This window comes from Cervus elaphus, chromosome 23 (assembly GCF_910594005.1).
Source record: "Cervus elaphus chromosome 23, mCerEla1.1, whole genome shotgun sequence".
NCBI classification, from domain to species: Eukaryota; Metazoa; Chordata; class Mammalia; order Artiodactyla; family Cervidae; genus Cervus; species Cervus elaphus.
Window position 1 is genome coordinate 56,611,524 of NC_057837.1, and position 19,015 is coordinate 56,630,538.

Genomic DNA, 19,015 nt, shown 5'->3' on the forward strand with positions numbered 1-19,015 from the left:
AAGCACAGATTTTATCCTGGGAGGCATGAAAAACCCAGAAGGGTCCCCAGTCAGGAAAGAAGGAATGAATTTCTCTTCTCTGGGGAGGTTATGGGAGGCAAAAGGGGGCCAGGAGATGAGGGGGTGGGCTGGGGCTGCTGCACTGGACTGGAAGAGACACAGGCAGCCTGGAATGCAGAGTGGTGGATGGAGCCCAGGTACATTGTATGTTCCAGCCACTCTTGATACAAAGGTACCCAGTAGCTGAACTGTAATAAAGAAAATTCCTACACAGGATTACTGTTACAATTCAGACAGTTACCAACTGATTCCCATGCTCTGTAATTTGGGCAAGGGGGTTGTTCCTTGAAGTTGGATGTGACTGCCCCTCCCCCAACACAAATTCATGGAGCTGGTGTAACCTGGTCCACCACAGTGGTTTCACCCTGTCCTTACCTAGAGCTCACTGTGGGCTGGACCCTGGGCTAATCAACTCAGCCAAGAGTGTAGACGGGAATACCCTCAGATTCCAGTCCCAAGTTACTCATGCAAACATGACTCTAGGCACTGTAGGGAAGGCTTTTGTGAACAAAAACTGGGTTATCATCAGCTGCCTGATTGATATCATCAGTCTTCTGATGATGGGAGATTATCCCAGATGATCGGACCTGGCCATCTAATCACAGGACCCTCAAGGCAGAGGGAAGACAGAAGAGGAGGAGTGGGCAGAGGAAAGACAAGGCATTGGAAGATGCGGCCCACCACTGCTGGCCTTGAGGGAGCCACAAGGGAACACAGTGGCCTCTGGAAATGATCCCCCAACAGCCTGCAGGGAAATGGGGACCCGGGTCCTGCCACCCATGAGCTGGACTTGGCTTCCCTCTCGGAACTCCAGGAAGGACCACAGACCTGGCCACACCTCAACTCCAGCCCATGGGACTCAGAGCAGGGCACCAGCTGAGTCCACCACACCTCCAACCCACGGGAGGATACGTGACGATAAACAGGTGTCACTTCACCTGCAAAGTTTGTGGTCCTCCGTTTCGGCAGTCACACATCCTCCCATCCATCTTCCTAAGTGTCTGAGGCCTCCAGTCCTGGTGTTATCCTCTAGCCACAAGGAGGGCGAGGTTCAGAGGGGAAGGTCAAATGAGGTCAGAGGGGAAGGTCATGCAGGTCTCCAAAGGTCCTTGTCCCACTGCTGCATGACCCTGGGTGACCCTGCACAGACCATCTGCGAAGAGGGATGTGTGTACATCCAAGGTCAACCCAAGACTCAAATGAAGGGTATGACCCATGCAGGAAGACTGGGGGAAAGAACCACCCTGGCATCCCCCCTACGGGGCAGAGACACCCACCTGAGGGGCAGGGCTCTCTCCTGCCACCAGTCACCTTGTTTCCAAATCAGGCATCTCCCAGGTGCAGCCAGAGTTGGGGCACCCAGAAAGGACTGTCCCCCTGCTCCCACAAGAGGCACCAAGAACTAGCCTTGTCTTCCAGGGTAAAAGGCAGAGAACATAAATCCTGAGGTAGGAGAGCAAAGGCTAAGAATCCAGAGGCTGCAAAAGCTGACCACCCAGGTTCAGGTGCAGCTCCAGCAGCTGTGTGACCTGGGGCTACTTACTCCATCTCTCTGAGCCTTGGTTTTTCTCATCTGTCAAGTGGGGTCATGCCTCCCATAGAGACATCAGACAAAGGGGAAGAGCTAAGGACAGGTCTGGCCCTGGCTGCTGGATCATCTCTGTTCCCACAAAGGAGGCTTCAACCTGGCCTCTCCCACCGTGGTGACTCCCATGCAGACCCAACGCAAATGACTGTTACCAAATATTTGTCACTTTCACCATAATTCTCCAAGTTAGAAATCAGTCTGTTGCCTAAATGAAAGAATACCTCCTCTTAATTTTTATCATCCCAATGTTTAACCAAGAGGTAAAATATTGAAGCTAATTTACCAAGAGTTTTTACTGTGGCTTATAGGAAACAAGGGGCTTCTCAGGTAGCTCAGATGGTAAATAATCTACCTATGATGCAGGGGACCTGGATTTAATCCCTGGGTCAGGAAGATCCCCTAGAGAAGAGAAAGGCAACCCACTCCAATATTCTTGGCTGGAGAATTCCATGGACAGAGGGGCCTGGCGGGCTACAGTGCACGGGGTCACAAGGAGTCAGACACTCACTTTTTCATAGGAAAAAGCCCAGACAGCAAAGCGATTAAAGTAAAAATAGAAATTTGCAACAAGCCTCACCTGTGCCAGCATCCTCATTATCTGAGTGCGTAAGAATTAAAAGAAATGTAGCCACAGATGAAAGATAACATTCTCTTCACACAGATGTTCTGGCACTCTTAAGTGGAAAGAGCGGCAGTCCTTCATTCGTACCAGAGACCTCATTGAGGGCAGGGTCTATTTCTGGTCCTTGCCCTGCGGGTCAGTGGCAGTGGCCCCAAGATCCAAATGCACACAGTGCAGGTAGGAGGTGCCTGCCCGGCTTCCAGGAGACCTGCTGGTAACAGAATGGGACACAGATGGACAGGGAAGCGGGTAAGGTACATGCTTTGATAGGAGCTTCTAAATTAGGAGTAAGTGTAATAAATTAGGAGCTTGGGAAGGAGGTGACTGCTAAGGATGCCTGTCTGTACCTATACAAAGTACAAGGGGTCAGTATTGGAGGAGAGGGCCCAGGTGGGCCTCCACTCACCGGCTTTAAGTTTGCTACAGCAAGGGTGTGTTAATATTTGGAAACAGCCTAGAAATACGATGTGCTTTCAGAAGAACGGGGCAGATTCAAACAGATGCTGCGAGCTGCTTCCTATAACTCTGGAGGGAAATCGATGCCAAACTGGGGGATTTTTCTGCTACATGGGTCTCCTCTGGGGAGAAGCCAGAGGCTCCATGTAAGAGAAGATTCTGTCCAAAGGAAGAAGCTTCTAGAGCCCAAGGGCAGCTCTCTCCAGGGGCTGAGAAAAGGCAGGATTTCCCAGGTCCTGCCTGCTGTCCATACACTCAGGAAGGCCACCTGCCACTTGTGTGGCAGGACATGGGTGTGCCCAGAGCAGTGAACAGATCGCTGCAGGACCAGTTCACACTGGCCGCGGAGGACAGAACGCTAACAAGCGAGTGAACAGAGGGCTGTGGTATGGGGTCTCCGGGAGCTGCAGGCCCCTCTGGTCACCACAGCCCCAGCGAACACCCAAGTCCAGCTGGGAGGAGTCTTATGCAAGAGGTGTACAGTGCTGCTACTGCTCTTCCTTAAAATAAACTGCAACTGTATTCAGTAGGAATCTCAAAGGCAGCAGGTTGCCTTAATGAAGCTCAAATGGAGAAGGGGTCTGGGGACCCAGTGCCCTGGGTTTATTAAGTCTTGAGATGCATGTCTGCGCGGGCACACAGGGAGGGGCTCCTTCCGGGGTCAGGGGGCAAGGGGCAGGTTCAGCCTTTGGAAGCAGCAGAACAGCAAAGAGGGGCACCTAGGATCCTCCAAACACCTGACCCTGTGGGCTGGTGTTTCTGGGTAAAAGCGAAAGTGTCAGTCGCTCAGTCGGGTCTGACTCTTTGCAACCCCATGGACTGTAGCCTGCCAGGCTCTTCTGGCCATGGAATTCTCCAGGCAAGAATACTGCAGTGGGTTGTCATTTCCTTCTCCAGGGGATCTTCCCAATCCAAGGATTGAACCCAGGTCTCCTGCACTGCAGGCAGATTCTTTATGATCTAAGCCACTAGGGAAGTTCTCTGGGTAAAAGGGGTTTCTTAAATGCAAAATGAAGTATTAATTATGTCAATAAAACCATATAAGTTATCAAATCAGAAAGCAAACTCTTGTCCCAAACCTGCTTCAGTTTAAGGTTCAGGAGACACAGGCTGTCTCGTGGTCACGTGTCCACTTCCCTCCCGCAGGCCACTTTTTCTCCTCTGCTAACACATGGCTGGACCTTTCCATCAGAACCAATGACTCCCTGAGTTAAACATTTTGACTCCTGGAATCCCTATTAAAAATCTGCATTCAGGAGAAATAAATCAAGAGTTTTGGATTAATAGATACACACTACTATATATAAAACAGGTGAGCAACAAGGACCTACTGTATAGCACAGGCAACTACAGTTAATATCTTATATTACTGGGGAATGGAAAAGTATCTGAAATATATCCATCTATTGACAAGTGTAACTGAGTCACTATACTCTATACCTGAAACAAACACAACATTGTCAGTTAACTGTACTTCAATATAAAAAAATCTGTATTCTACCTATTCACAGAAGTATATTATAGTAGATTAGAAACAAATGTAAAGAAAAAAGCTATACACTCATTAAAAGGAAACAGGGGTGGAGGTGTTCATGATGGATCAATCATCCTGGTTTGCCCAGGACTCAGTGGTTCTCAGGACATGGGAGTTTCAACACTAAAACCAGGACCATCCTGGGCAAACTGGGACAAGATGTTCACTCTAAATTTGAGGCAGAAAGAGACTTCTTAAAGAAGACACAAAAGGCAAAGACGTAAAGAAAAAGCTGAATGAACTTGACTATATCAAAGCTGAAAACATGGAGATGAAATGTGCAGCTTGGTGATGACAGAAGTATATTGCAGGTTTGAAAGTTGCTAAGAGGGCAGATCATAAACATTCTCATTACACACACACACACAAATTATAACTATTTGTCATAATGAACACTAACCAGACTCATTGTGGTGGTCATTTTGCAATATATACAAACAGTGAATCATTATATCATATACCTAAAATTCACATGTTATACGTCAATTATACCTTTAAAGAGCAAACTAAAAACTTCTACTCAACCAAAGACACAATAAACAGAATTAAAAGCCAAGCCACAGGGAGAGCAAAAATCTCTGCAAGCAAACAGAGGATTAGAACCCAGAATATACACAGAGCTCTCAAGACACCAATTACAAAAAGAAATAACAACCCCACAGAGAAGAAGCAACTCACAAAAAGTGAATCCACATGGCCAATTAACATGAGAAAAACCTTCTCCCGAAATCGAGAGAATACAAATGAAACCAAGGAAGTCCCACTCTTCTGCTGTGGGACTGACAATATTTAAGAAACTGAACAAGAGAACTTTTCAGACACTGCAGTTGGGAGTGATACAGCCACTCTGGGAAAAAATGTCGCTAAAGCAAGAGAAATTTACAACAGGCTCCTTCTATGCCCCAGAAATTCCACACCTTATAACAAGCCCTGAAGACAAACTCATGTACAAGTACATGGAGAAGATGCTCAGAGAGACACAGCCTGTAACAAGAAGGACTGAGGACGCCCTCCATGGGCAGCAGCCACAGAAAGGTCTCAAATGGTGGAATATTCTAAATCAAATAGGAAGACTCTGCAAACCCAGATAAACCTCCCAGACATGCTGATGAATGAAAACAGTAAGTTTCAGAACAAGACGGCTGTATTCAGTCAGACACCATCTCTTTAAAACACATACAGGAAACCATTCTGTACAGCTTCTACCAAGACCCCACCCCCCACACACACACATGAAGACAGTCTGGTGGGAAAAGATTCATGGTAACAGGGGTTCTCTCCCGGGACGGGGAGGAAGGAGTCACTTTCACTTCCCACTTGGAGAAAGTTTGTGACCCCATGGACTGTAACCCACCAGGCTCCTCTCTCCACGGAATTCTCCAGGCAAGAATATTAGAGTGAGCTGCCATTTCCTCCTCCAGGGGATCTTCCCAATCCAGGGATCAAACCCGGGCCTCCTGAACTGCAGGCAGATTCTTTACCACTGCACCAACTGGAAAGCCCATTCATGAAATACTAGAGTAATTATATATTTTTTTTTCCCCAAAGAAACCTGTTGCCTGCCTAGAACACTGCAGGCGTTCACCTGACAAGTATATACCAGGAACAGACAGACCCATTCTAAAACCCAAGGACCACTCATTTCCCTTCAACCAAAAATGGAGCCAAAGACCAATTAATCTGGCCAAGCTCATCAGCCATCCTTACGGGGGTGAGGTACCCTTTGCCTGGATGCAGAATACGTGGCAGGAGAATGCCCTGGGCAGGTGACAGGAGGGAAGGGAAGAGCTTGGCTAGACCCTCACAGGGTCTTCTATTGCTGCCTGGAGGTGGCAACCCCTGCCTTTGCCTCCCAGTGCACACCAATCACAAGAGAGACGACTGAGGCCAGAGGGTGATCCAGACCCTGGGGGGAGGGGGCTTCTGCAGGTCAGGGGCTCACAGGTGTGGGCTTCCCGTGTTGCTGGGGGTGGGGCATTGGAGACAGGCTGGGGTTTGCAACACCCAGCACTGACTCTCCTCCTGCTGTCATCCCGTTAGGGGAAACACTGACCGAAACCTGCCCAGGCAAGAGAATTACCACTTGCATGAGTTATCCTAACAGTAGGCGGTCCTGGTAAAGAACATGGAACCAACAAGTTACCATCAACCAGAAGAATTTGGGAATGGTCTAAAGCAGAGAGGATTTGCCAGTCCGTACGTCCTACCAACCTCCCAGGATCCTCCTTGCTGGAATCCACCTTGGCTGAGCGATGTGTTCACCACCAGGAAGGACCCTGAGTCAGAGTGACTGGCCAGAGACAACCCGGGAACTAACCCCATCCCCATAAAACCTGAGACTGGGAGCCTCGTGGCGGAGCCGTGCTCCTGGGTTCCCTTATCTTGCCACTCTCCGCCCAGGCACCCCTTCCCAATAAAGTCTCTTGCTTTGTCAACACATGTGCCTTCTTAGACAATTCATTTCTGAGTTTTAGATAAGAGCCTGCTCTCGGGCCCGGAAGGGGTGTCCCTTCTTGTACCAATGTCACTGATTTTCCTGGGGCTGGGGGAAGAGAGGTCTCAGGTCTGGCTACTGAAGGGACGCAGGCTCCATCCCTGCCTGGGACTTGCCTGTGCAGCCCCCCACCCCCATTCCCAAGGGCAAGTGGTGTGACCTAGCCTGAGCCCCAGACAGGCAAGGGGACACTAGTTGAAGCTACCCAGCCGCCCGCCTTTGAATCTCCAGCTTCCTGAATTGCTCGCCACTTGCTAGCAGGAAGCCCTCCGAAGTACAGGGGTCATCCTGACAATTTCAAGAGTTGAGCAGCTCAGGTTCCTAACTCTGAGCCCTGGTCAAAGCCTGGGAGACGGGGCATTACATTTCCAAGTGCCTCCTGCAGTCCCTAAAGCCACAGCCTGTAATGAGCACCAGCTGGGACATGCCATGCTCTCATCAATCACTCCTTTCCCTTCAAAAATTTAAAAAGAAAAAACTAATTTGGTGCAGAAATATCCTAGTACGAGTCAACTTTGAAGTTCAGAAGAATAAGCAGCTCACTTGTTCCTAAATTCACTCTGGCCACAGAAATAGTCCAAGAGCCCATCAGGGTTGGGAGTGAGGACCCGTCCCCCAAGCAAGCTCCGGGAAATGGCTGCAGAGACTGAAAGGGCAGAGCTACAGGTGGCAGCCCGACAAATTCTCCCAGTTCCAGGGGTGAGAGGACCCCCCTTCAAGGTCCAGCCATCAGAATGCCCAGAGTGGTGGGCACACAGCCTAGCTGTACCCTGGGTCCCTGGAACCTCGCTCTGAAACTTGGCAGTTGGACCAACAGAGAAAGGCAATAGTGAAACCCAAAGCCTCAGCCCCACACCAGGGACTCTCAGATGGGAGGCTCCAGGCTGCCCGCCCACCCCAGCTCCAGACTCGGACAGGCAGCAGCCTACTTGGCACATTCCTTGAAGACATCAACAAGCCTGTCCAAGTGGACGTGGCCTCCTCTCCCCAACTGTCTCACCCGCTGACCAGTCTCCCCACCCCTCCACTGAGCCTACCATAGCTTCATAGACGGAACCCCGACCCCCCAGGCTTAAGACACAAAACCTATGGCGATCCTGGATTTCAGACCCCCAAGGCTTCAGCAGGTCCTATGGGCTCCAGCCCCTGTGCTGCCCACTTCCATTACCTCTGTCCTCCCTCCAGTTGCAGGTGGCCCTCTCCCCACCAGGAGCCTGGTGCCCCAGGACACCGCTGGCTGGTCATGCCATTTCTGAGGCTAAAGTGCACTAATGGCCTCAGATTGCACAAGTGGAACCCCCACTGCTCATCAACAGGTCCAGGGCCCACCAGCCATCTGGCCAGGCACGGGTCCTCATCTCCCCTCACCTGGGGTTTCCAGCCTCATGAGCTTCTTCAACTCCACCAAGCCAACTCCAAGCAGGGCCTCTGCCTCTCCTCCTGCTGGGAATGCTCTCACCCCCTCTCCTCACATGGCTCCTGCTTCCCCCCATTCAGGTCTGCACCCAAACATTCCTCCTTAAAACCCTCCCTCGCCACCCCCCACCTGCTGCCCCAGTCTTCCAACATTTCTCTGCAGACAGATTGGGCTCCCCTCACCAGAATCAAAGCTCCCTGAGGGCAGGAAGCCGACCCCCTGCTCTGCCGCATCCCCAGCATAGAGGTCAGCGCCTGAGCCATTTTCAGCGATTAATATAAACATCTGCCGGCCGGTCTCTCAGTTGGCTTTCTCCTCGGCAAAAGTGGGTTAGCAGCGGCTGAGCCCAGCATCCTTCAAGGCCCGGGCAGAAGCCATAGAACTATTTTAAAAATGCCCAACAACTGAAATGAGCATGTGGGGCAGGAATTGCATCATGTCCACAGGCAGGTCATGTACTTGTGACAGCTCTAAATACGCTGCCAAGCTGAAGGTCAGGATGTGAAAGGTCCGCTTTCAAAATCTGACCCCAAAATGCTTCGCTACAAACTCAGCGCCAAAGTATTGCAAGGGTTGGCGGGGGGCTGCTTTCGGGGGAGGAAGCTGACACTCCACTGTGTGCAGTCACGGGGTGAGGGCGCTTTCGACCCCACTGGAGGGTGAGTGCGCCTCCCTCTCGTTCACCACCTTACCCCAGGGCTCTGCACAAGGTCTCCTGTTAGCAGGCGCTTGATAATCATGGTGTGTGGAGTCAACAGAAGGGCCGTCCACCCCCTAGATGGGGCTCCACTCACCACACGGAGGTGCCCCCAAACTTCTGTGTGGGCTTCTCAGTGTGGGCACCGCAGAGGGTCTGGCACGTAACAGGCTCTCAAATGATGCCCGCTGGTCCCAACAACCCCAAAATCCCATCCTTCCCAACCCTATAACTCCAGGTATCTCAGAGTTCCCCAACCTCCGCACGGTTGCCCTGCTCCTGAGCATTCTTTTTCTTTCTTTTCCGAGGAGGGGGGTGTTGGGGAGAGGGGAGCTTCCCAAACGTCATAGGATGTTTGGCAGCATCCCAGGCTTCTCTCCCACAAGATGCTTCAGGGGACACCCCCCCACCCCTGCCCCCGTTGAGAGTCACTGGTGTTTCTACTCCAGAGTTCCCAGACCGGCCTGAAATCACCGGGGGCACTGCTTAAAAATACAGATTCCAGGAGATTCTAAGGGGCAGGCCTGGGGTTGGATTCCCCCAGAGAATTCGAACACTGGACTAACTCTTTGGGCTGCCCCAGTGTTCAGCCTAGTCACCAACTATACCACCAGCCTCCACGGGATCCAGGCAAAGCTCTCTGGCCCCCTCAAGGGGAGATCTAATCCTCTGTCCACTCCCAGGTCCTCTCCCCTGGCCCAGGGGGAGCCCGCACCACTTCCAGCTTCCCTAGCTCCTCTCCGGAGATCCTGTCCCTTTAAAGCGGCTGGACCGACTCCAGGAGCAGGTGTCTATCCGCAGGGGCCCTTGGCAGCGCCTGCCTGCACAGGTGGAGGGAGGCCCACGATCCTCCCTGGGGACAATGGAACACGTGTGGAACTCTCACCGGGTGGCGAGCGCTACTTACGTGATCCCAGCTACTGCCCCAAGACTTAAGTGTTGGATCGCACCCCATCTCACAGACACGGAAACTGAGGCACAGTGAAGTCCAGTGCCGTGAGCACTGGGTCACGCAGCCAGCATGGAAGCGTTCTCATCCCGGGACGGCCGACCCCAGCAGCGCTCAGGACCACTGCGCCCACTGCCTGCCCTTGTTGTTTGGGGACGGAGTCGCCCGCCTTGGCTGCGGGGACAGCCCGAGCCAGGAGGCGCCACCTCTGTGCTGGGGGCGCAGCGGATATCTGAGCCACTCCGCAGCGGTCAAGGGTAGGACGCAGGCTCCCGGCCCGCGGGCCCCCAGCCCCGCGCCCGCCCCTCGCGCCGCGCGCTTACCTTGCGCCGGGCCTCGAGCGGTGGCGGCGGCGTCCCGAGCCCCGAAGGCGCGCAGCAGCGAGCGCACGGGCGCCGGCCAGGGGGCGCGCCCACCGCCCCGGCCGCGCATCCCACCGGAGGGCAGCTCCGGGAGGCGTCCACGGGGTAGCCCAGCGCCGCGCAGAGAGCCCGGGGCTGCTGGAGGGCCGGGGGCGGGGCGGGGGCGGGGCGAGGTCGGGGCTGCGGGAGGGCCGGGGGCGGGGCCGGGGGCGGGGCCACCACGCGAGGCCAGTCCCTCCACCTCGCGGGGGCGCCGCCGTGACCTTGATCTAGGGACCCCTCGCCCTCCGCAGCCCGAGATGCTGGACCTCAGTTCCAGGACGCTCTGGACACGTTAAAAGGAGAGCCGGGTCGGAGGTGTACCGCCCGCTTAATTTTACCTTGTAAAGAGATTGCCCAGCTGAGCCGCTGTGCGACGATGACCGAGTCGCTTGACCTCTCTGAGCCCCAGTGTTCATGGGCTTAGGGAAGGCAAAAGATGAAAGTAAGCCTAGCTCAGCACCAGGGCCTGACCCTCCGGATGTGGGTGGCGCCTTGGCCGCCTTTGGTATAACTGCTGTGAAATGCAGAACGAGCTTCTCATTAAAACGGTAACAACAACATATATTTCTTAATAAAATAAAACATAGCTATTTAGCTTGATGAGAACTGAATGCCCAGGCCCCCCTCCCAAGGCTCTCTTAGCTCTCCTCCCATCACAACCCTTCCTCCACTCTCAAGCGCCTGGGAGCCTTCAGTCCTGAGAAGCTAAGGAGGCCCTACTCACTTTGCGGTGGGCCTCCTTAGGGTCTCTGGCCTGAAGGATAGGGTCTCTGGCCTGAAATGGGCTCAGGGACCGCGTCAGCACCAAGGCCATCAGACTGACTCAGTGTAACAGGCATAGGTCCTGAGAATCCCAAAGGTGGTCACCTCCACCCCATCCCCATCACTGAGAGCTTTCTATGTGCAGCTCTGCTCACGGCCTCAGAGGTCCTCCTGTTGAGGCCCAGCAGCAAACATGAGCAGGTCCATTTCACAGATGCAGAAGGGTGGGCAGCAGAAAGGAAAGCTTGGTCCACAGCCACGGGGATGTTGAATGCAGTTGCAGGCACCTGGATGGAGCCAGCTGTCCCATCCATCTGCATTCTCCCTGGGGCACACACAACTGGCTGCTTCCAGCATCTCCCCCACTGGAAGACCACTCACTCTCATCTTCAGAACTTCATGAGAATGATAACAGTTACCAGCTAACAGTATGTGGCACCGTGATGTATAGTCATATATTCATTTGCTCTTTGTGACAACCCCTTGAGCAGGTTGCAGTTACTATCCCCACTTCTGTTGTTGTTCAGTCGCTAAGTTGTGTCCAACTCTTTGTGACCCCATGGACTGCAGCATGCCAGGCTTCCCTGTCCTTCACTATCTCCCAGAGGTTGCTTAAACTTATGTTCATTGAGTCAGTGACGCCATTCAACCATCTCATCCTGTCATCTCCTTCTCTTGCCTTCAATCTTTCCCAGCATCTGGATCTTTTCCAATGAGTTGGCTCTTCGCATCAGGCAGCCAAAATATTAGAGCTTCAGTTTCAGCATCAGTCCTTCCAATGAATATTCAGGGTTGATTTTCTTTAGAATCTACTAGTTTGATCTCCTTGCTGTCCATGGGACTCTCAAGAGTCTTCTCCAGCATCACAGTTTGGAAACATCAATTTCCCACTTTACAGATGAGAAAATACAAGTTCCAGGAGAGCAGAGACCTTGTCAAATCTATCGATTCATCTACTAGCTCTTGTAGGAGAGCACAACAATCACCCTCTATTTTAAGAGGAGGAAACTGAGTCTTAGAGAAATGGGGGAACTTTCCCTAGGAAGTTAGGAAGAGAGAGCATCGGGATTCAACTCCCAGTTGACATCTGAGTGCCCTTGCTCTCTGCCACGCCCCCTTGGGCATGCCCTGATGAACTTCTATTCATTCTATAAGACTAAGTCTAAGCACTGCCTCTGCTCTTCAGCCTCCCTGCTGCCCCTCCCTATGCACTTGGTTCTCCTGTGTCCGTGCCCCCAGCAAGGAGTGCACCTTCTGGTGGGCATCTGGTGGCTCAGATGGTAAAGAGCCTGCCTGCAGTGTGGGAGACCCGGGTTTGAGCCCTGTGTCAGGAAGATCCCCTGGAGAAGGAAATGGCAACCCACTTCAGTATTCTTGCCTGGAGAATCCCATGGATGGAGAAGTCTAGCAGGCTACAGTCCATGGGGTCACAAGGAGTTGACACGACTGAGCGACTTCACTCTCACTTTCACTTTCTGTTGGGCATTGTGCAGTGAGATACCCACATACCTGCCCCACCCACGCTGGGCTGGTCTTCCAGGGGACAGGTGTTGACCCTAGTCACTGCCTTCCCAGGCCCACTCAGGGTCAGTGAGCATATGTTTTGCAGCCTCTGTCTTTCTCTGCTAGTAAAAAGAAAAAAAAATTCCATTTGCCTCTGGGCAGCTTCCTCCCCAAGGCTGGTGGAGCCAAGTTCCCTCCCTCCCAAATGCCAGGGGTGGGCTCATGACCCAGTCTGACCAATCAGCAAAGTCTATCCATCTGACCTTGGTGATCAGGAAAGTTTGTTCAGGGAGGCACACGCTTGAGACTTTCAGTGGGTGGAGAGAGAAACCCTTTTAATCCACTGGCCCTGATTCTGGGATCAGGGATTCTGAGAGCCATCACATGCTTCAGAACTGAAAAGACAGAGAAGGAGGAGGATTCCAGAGGTGCTGGGGCTGAGCACCTGGATCCAGCTATGCCTGAAGGCAGTCCCATGTAGTGTTAGAATTTACAATCACACTCCCTGCAATCTCCTTTCCAGCTCATCCTTGGTGGGAAAGAAGTCATTAGAAAGAGAGAGTAAGTAGAAAGATGTTTATTGTAATCACAAGTCAAAGGTGTACTTTGGGAAATCCACAGAATGGGAGAAAATATTTCCAAATTATACATCTGATAAGGGGTTAATATTCAGAACACATAGAGAACTCCTAATATTCAAAACCAAAATCAAACAACCTAATTCAAAAATGGGCAAAGGATTTCACTAAACAAACATTTCTTCAAAGAAGATTTACAATGGCCAGTAAGCAGGTGAAAAGGTGTTCAGCATCATCAGGGAAATACAAACCAAATCTATAATGAGACATCATTTCTCACCCATTAGGATGGCTGCCATAAAATAAAAATAAATAGCAAGGGTTGGTGAGGATGTAGAGAAATTGCAAGCTTTGTATATTGTTGATGGGAATTGACAATGAAATAGTAAAGCTGTCATTAAAAAAAAAAAAAAGTAAAGGTACTAGGACAGGTCTCCCTCTCTCAATACCCTTCTCTCTCCTCCCTCCCTGCCTCCCAGTCCTTCCACCCCTCCCTCTGTCCTTCTGTCCCTCCCTCTCCCTCCCTGTCAGCTCCTGGGCTCCCCTGCCTGTCCACAGACCAATGCCTTCAACACCTCACATCTCTTTCCAGGTGACATCACGCCAGACCACAGGACGGGACCGTGTGGTCTTACCCAACCTGCATGACTGGGAGTGAAGCTGATCAGCCTCATCTGAGGCCAGCACACACCCCATAACAGCTGCTGTGGCCTGGGGATGGATCTCTGGTCTCTCGGGGGCTGAGCAGTTTCTTTCAGGAGAGCATGTGATGGAGTGGCGGGGGAAAGTGTGACAATCACTCACATTTATGGAACACTTCCTACAGCCAGCTGTGCTAAACACTTTATCCCAGTTAATCTTCACAACAATCCAAAGAAGGGATTACGACTTATCCCCTCTTACAAATCAGAAAGCGGAAGCTCACAGAGGTTACTGAGGCCCCACAGCTAATGCCTGGATGACCAGACTCAAGCCTGGGAGCTGGGCTCCAGACCCACACTCCTGGCCATGGACCACATTACTTGTAGGCAGTTCTGAGGCTGAATACAGCCTGGTCAGGCCCTGTGAGGAACCCAGAGTCCTATGACCCCCAGCAGCCCTCTCCCAGGCCCCTGAAGGCCCCTTAAGGCCAGTCCTCTGTGCAGCATCTCCCATCCACAAGGGCCCATAGGGGTACTGATTTAGACCAGAGCCCCAGGAGGCTGGCAGTAGGTCCCCCGCAATAGCCCCTGCCTGGTTAAGTGGACAGACGCCCTAGGACCTCCCACGGACTGTAGCAGTGGAAGGTCCCGGGATGTCCGTGAATGTGTCTGGACCATCGAACAGAGGAGGGGCAGCTGGAGCCCCTGCTGATGGGGTCTGGGACAGGCCAGGGCTAAGAGGGGTGAGGCAGCTGGGGCTCCCTCCAACCACGACAAATGGGCATCCACTTGGCCCAGCCATCCAGCCCCACGCTGGAGCCCACTCACTCAACTCCAAGGGGCCAAAATCCAAGAGCATCAGGCTGGAGCAGAAAGGGGATGCATGAGCTTACAAGAGTCTAGGAAGAGGGTTCAAGGGGGCACAGCTGGATCCAAGGGTTCATATCAAGAGACCTTCGTTCTCCTCCGCATGAGCCTCATAGCTGGTCTTACACCCATGGCCAGGGACTGCCTCTGAACCAACTGTTATCCCCGAGGGATGGAAGATACTGATTGGCCAGGACTGGTGGCCCAGGGGAAGGGATGGAGATGGGGTAGGATCTGCTCACCTGACCCTCAGGATCTGAGATGGGGGAGAGGGAGGTGCTCCAACCACTTGGGGGAGGGGTGGGGCACGAGAGGACCCAAGTGCTGGCCCAGAACACTGCGCTCCGGGCCAGTTCCTCTCGCTTCTAAAGATCTGTGCTAGGCCATGCTGTTCCGAGCCACGTGTCAGAGATAAGTGGGGCAGCTTGGCTGTGACCAGAGCTGCTCCAGGGTGTGTGACCTGGGCAGTTACCAAGGTGGCAATAGTGGTAAAGAACCCATTTGCCAATGCAGGAGACGCAAGAGACACGGGTTCCATCCCTGCGTTAGGAAGATCCTCAGGAGGAGGGCATGGCCACCCACTCCAGTATCCTTGCCTGGAGAATCCCATGGACAGAGGAGCCTGGCGGGCTACAGTCCATGGGTCGGAGAGTCGGACAGGACTGGCTGAGCACAGCCGCAGCACGCTCGAAGGGCCGCCCGTGGTTCACTGCTCTGTCGTCATTATTCTGCAGCTCTTAGCAGAGCGCTCACTAAGGGCACTGCGTTTCATCTGCAGGTTGGGCAGCAGGTCCAGGCATTGAGCAGCCTCCCCTCAATACATGCACACACAGTCCCAAAGCAGTGCTTGTCCAAGTTCATTGTCTCTGTGTGTGCCAGGAATTCCTCCACATCCTCATGTCCCCAAGGAGTCAGTCAGAGCGATGACACACGTTCTCCCTGAGATCTGGGAAGGGGCTGTGAGACCATCTACATGGCTGTAAAACCCAACGACTCTGCCGCTTATGAACAAGTCAGGCTAGGGTTGTGGGATCATAGGATGTGTGTGCGCGCACGTGTGTGCGTGTGCATGTGCGTGTGTGTGTGCACGTGTGTGTGTGCACATGTGTGTGTGCGTGTGTACGTGTGCATGTGTGTTTCTCTCCTGGCCACTGAGAATCTGTTTTCCCTCCAGACAGAGATTCTTAATGTCTAAACCAAGAACTTCCAGATGTTCAAGCTGGATTTAGAAAAGGCAGAGGAACCACTGATCAAATTGCCAACATCTGCTGGATCATAGAAAAAGCAAGAGAGTTCCAGAAAAACATCCACTTCTGCTTTATTGACTACACCAAAGCCTTTGACTGTGTGGATCACAACAAATTGTGGAAAATTCTTAAAGAGATGGGAATACCAGACCACTTGACCTGCCTCCTGAGAAACCTGTATGCAGGTCAAGAAGCAACAGTTAGAACTGGACATGGAACAGTGGACTGGTTCCAAATTGGGAAAGGAGTATGTCAAGGCTGTATATTGTCACCCTGCTTATTTAACTTATATGCAGAGTATATCATTCGAAATGCTGGGCTGGGTGAAGCACAAGCTAGAATCAAGATTTCCGAGAGAAATATCAATAACCTCAGATATGCAGATGACACCACCCTTATGGTAGAAAGCTAAGAGAAACTAAAGAGCCTCTTGATGAAAGTGAAAGAGGAGAATGAAAAAGCTGGTTTAAACTCACATTCAAAAACCGAAATCATGGCATCCTGTCCCATCACTTCATGGCAAATAGAGGGGAAACAATGGAAATAGTGACAGACTATTTTCTTGGGCTCCAAAATCACTGCAGATGGTGACTGCAGCCATGAAATTAAAAGATTCTTGCTCCTTGGAAGAAAAGCTATGACAAACCTAGACAGCATACTAAAATGCAGAGACATAACTGCTGACAAAGGTCCATCTAGTCAAAGCTATCGTTTTACCAGTAGTCGTGTATAGATGTGAGAACTGGACCATAAAAAAAGTTTAGCGCCAAAGAACTGATGCTTTTGAACTGTGGTGTTGGAGAAGACTTTTAAGAGTCTCTTGCACTTCAAGGAGATCAAACCAGTCAATCCTAAAGGAAATCAGTCCTGAATGTTCATTGGAAGGACTGATACTGAAGCTGAAGCTCCAATTCTTTGGTCACCTGATGCAAAGAGTTGACTCTCTGGAAAAGACCCTGATGCTGGGAAAGATTGAAGGCAGGAGGAGAAGGGGATGACAGAGGATAAGAGGGTTGGGTGGCATCACCAACTCTATGGACATTAGTTTGAGCAAGCTCTGAAAGTTGGTGATGGACAGGGAAGCCCAGCCTGCTGCAGTTATGGGGTCGCAAAGAGTCAGACATGACTGAGAGACTGAAATGAACTGAAATGCACATTGGAAGAAAATCAAGATGTGCCCTGCAGTGGTCTAGAACCTAAACACACACACACCCCTGATCCCAGAACCCCAGCCTGACTAGTCCATAAGTTGCAGGGCGGTTGTGTTTTACACCATGTAGATGGTCTCATAGCCCCTTTCTTGGTCTCTAGGAGAACATATGTCATTGTCGTGTCTGACTCCTTGGGGACATGAGGATGTGAAAGAACTTCTGGCACACACAGAGACAAAAACTTTTGTTATAAAAATCCATGAGACTTTGGCAGCATCTCCACACAGAAAATTTCCCTCCAAATCCTCCCTTAACACTGATTTTTCAGGGACAAGTTGTCAGCCTCCTTCAGTCTCCAGGCTGGACCAGGGGCCCCAGGAGGGCGAGGGGCCTGGCGCTCTGATCAAGCCAGAAGGGAAATCACCAAGAGCCAGCTCTCTCTCCCTCATCCCAGTCCCTGGCCCTGGTCTCCTTCTGCTGCTGGAGTTGGCAGGTGTTTCTACAGGGACGGTCAGCTCTGTGCCGGAAACCCCAGTTCACATGAGACGGTCCCCTCTTGTGCATGCTGGCCTGGACTCATTGTTAATATCACTGCCTTCACTCCCCACAGTACCCTCACCTGGGTGACCCAGTCTCTCTGGAGTGATGGTTGCTTCTGTGTGTCAACTTGCCTGGGCCAAGGGAGGCCCAGCCCAGATGCTGGTAAAAGGGTGTTTCCGGTTTGTCTGAGAGGGGCTTTCAGGAGACGTGAGTATTTGCATCAGAGGCTGAGCAAGGAGGTGCCCTCCCCAGCATGGGTGAGGATCACACAGTCTCCTGATACCCAAATAGAACATGGAAAAGAAGGAAGGAATACCCTCTCCCTGACCTGCACGTCTGGCTCCTGCCCACGGGCGTCGGCCCTCCTGGTTCTTGGGCTTTTGGAATCACACTAAGACTGTCACTCTGTGGCCCTCCCCCCAAGCCTTTGCACTGAGTTAAGCCCTGGCCTTGTGTTTCCCAGGCTTCAGTATGGAATTAGTGGACCGTGGGCCTCTTTGGTCTCATAATTACATGAACAAATTCCTACAATGACTCTCCTCTTCCGTGTCTCTCTCTAGTCTCTTGGGTCTGTTTACTTGCAGGATCCTGACTAACACACATGCTGCTCCTGAGCAGAAAGTTCAGGATGAGTATTCCGCATCGGTTCTGGGGTTCCTGGAATCTGTTCTCTGTCCTGATTAGATGGAAAGATGCTAAGATTCGATTTCCAGTAGTCGAATCAGCACTGGCCATCCTGTTGATTTGTTGTTGTTGTTGCTCTTGAGTTGCTAAGTTGTGTCCAACTCTTTGTGACCCCATGGACTGTAGCATTCCAGGCCTCCCTGTCCCTCACTATCTCCTGGAGTTTGCCCAAGTTCATGTCCATTGAATCGGTGATGCCATCCAACCATCTCATCCTCTGTCACCCCCTTCTCCTTCTGCCTTCAATCTTTCCCAGCATCAGGGTCTTTTCCAATAAGTTGGCTCTTTGCATCAGGTGGCCAAAGTATTAGAGCTTCAGCATCAGTCCCCTAGTGAATATTCAGGGTTTATTTCCTTTAGGATTGACTGGTTTGATCTTATGTCTAAGGGACTCTCAAGTCTTCTTCAACACCACAGTTAGGAAGCATCAGTTCTGTGCTCAGCCTTCTTTATGGTCCAGCTCTCACATCCGTACGTGACTACTGGAAAAACCGTAACTTTGACTATATGGACCTTTGTGGGCAAGGTGATGTCCGCTTTTCTTTCTTTCTTTCTTTTTTTTGTTTTTTAAGACGATGTCCACTTTTTAACACGGTGTCTAGGTCATCCTTATGTGGGGAGGCTGTGACTCATGAAATTGTGCCCTCTAGTGGCCACTGGAAGGATTGCACAAGAATGTCACAAGTTTTCCCAGAAGAACTTAACTTGTGGCCAGTGGATGCTGGGACATTTTGTTGTTGTTCAATCACTCAGTCGTGTCCGACTCTTTGCAACCCCATGGCTGCAGCACGCCAGGCTTCCCTGTCCTTCACCATCTCCTG

At 51.7% G+C, this 19,015-nt stretch overlaps 1 protein-coding gene across 2 annotated transcripts in view; it reads right to left on the reverse strand.

Annotated features, from left to right (window-relative positions):
• Nucleotides 1-10,322, reverse strand: part of PHACTR3 (phosphatase and actin regulator 3) — a 204,115-nt gene extending 193,793 nt beyond the window's left edge. Inside the window, exon 1 of one of the 2 annotated variants that reach the window (XM_043884710.1) lies at nucleotides 10,141-10,322. In XM_043884710.1, the coding sequence (XP_043740645.1) occupies nucleotides 10,141-10,249 (109 nt within the window). In that variant the 5' untranslated portion in view covers nucleotides 10,250-10,322. The remainder of the gene's footprint in view (nucleotides 1-10,140) is intronic. The other variant, XM_043884708.1, reaches the window with a different exon arrangement.
• Between the last annotated feature and the right edge of the window lie 8,693 nt (nucleotides 10,323-19,015).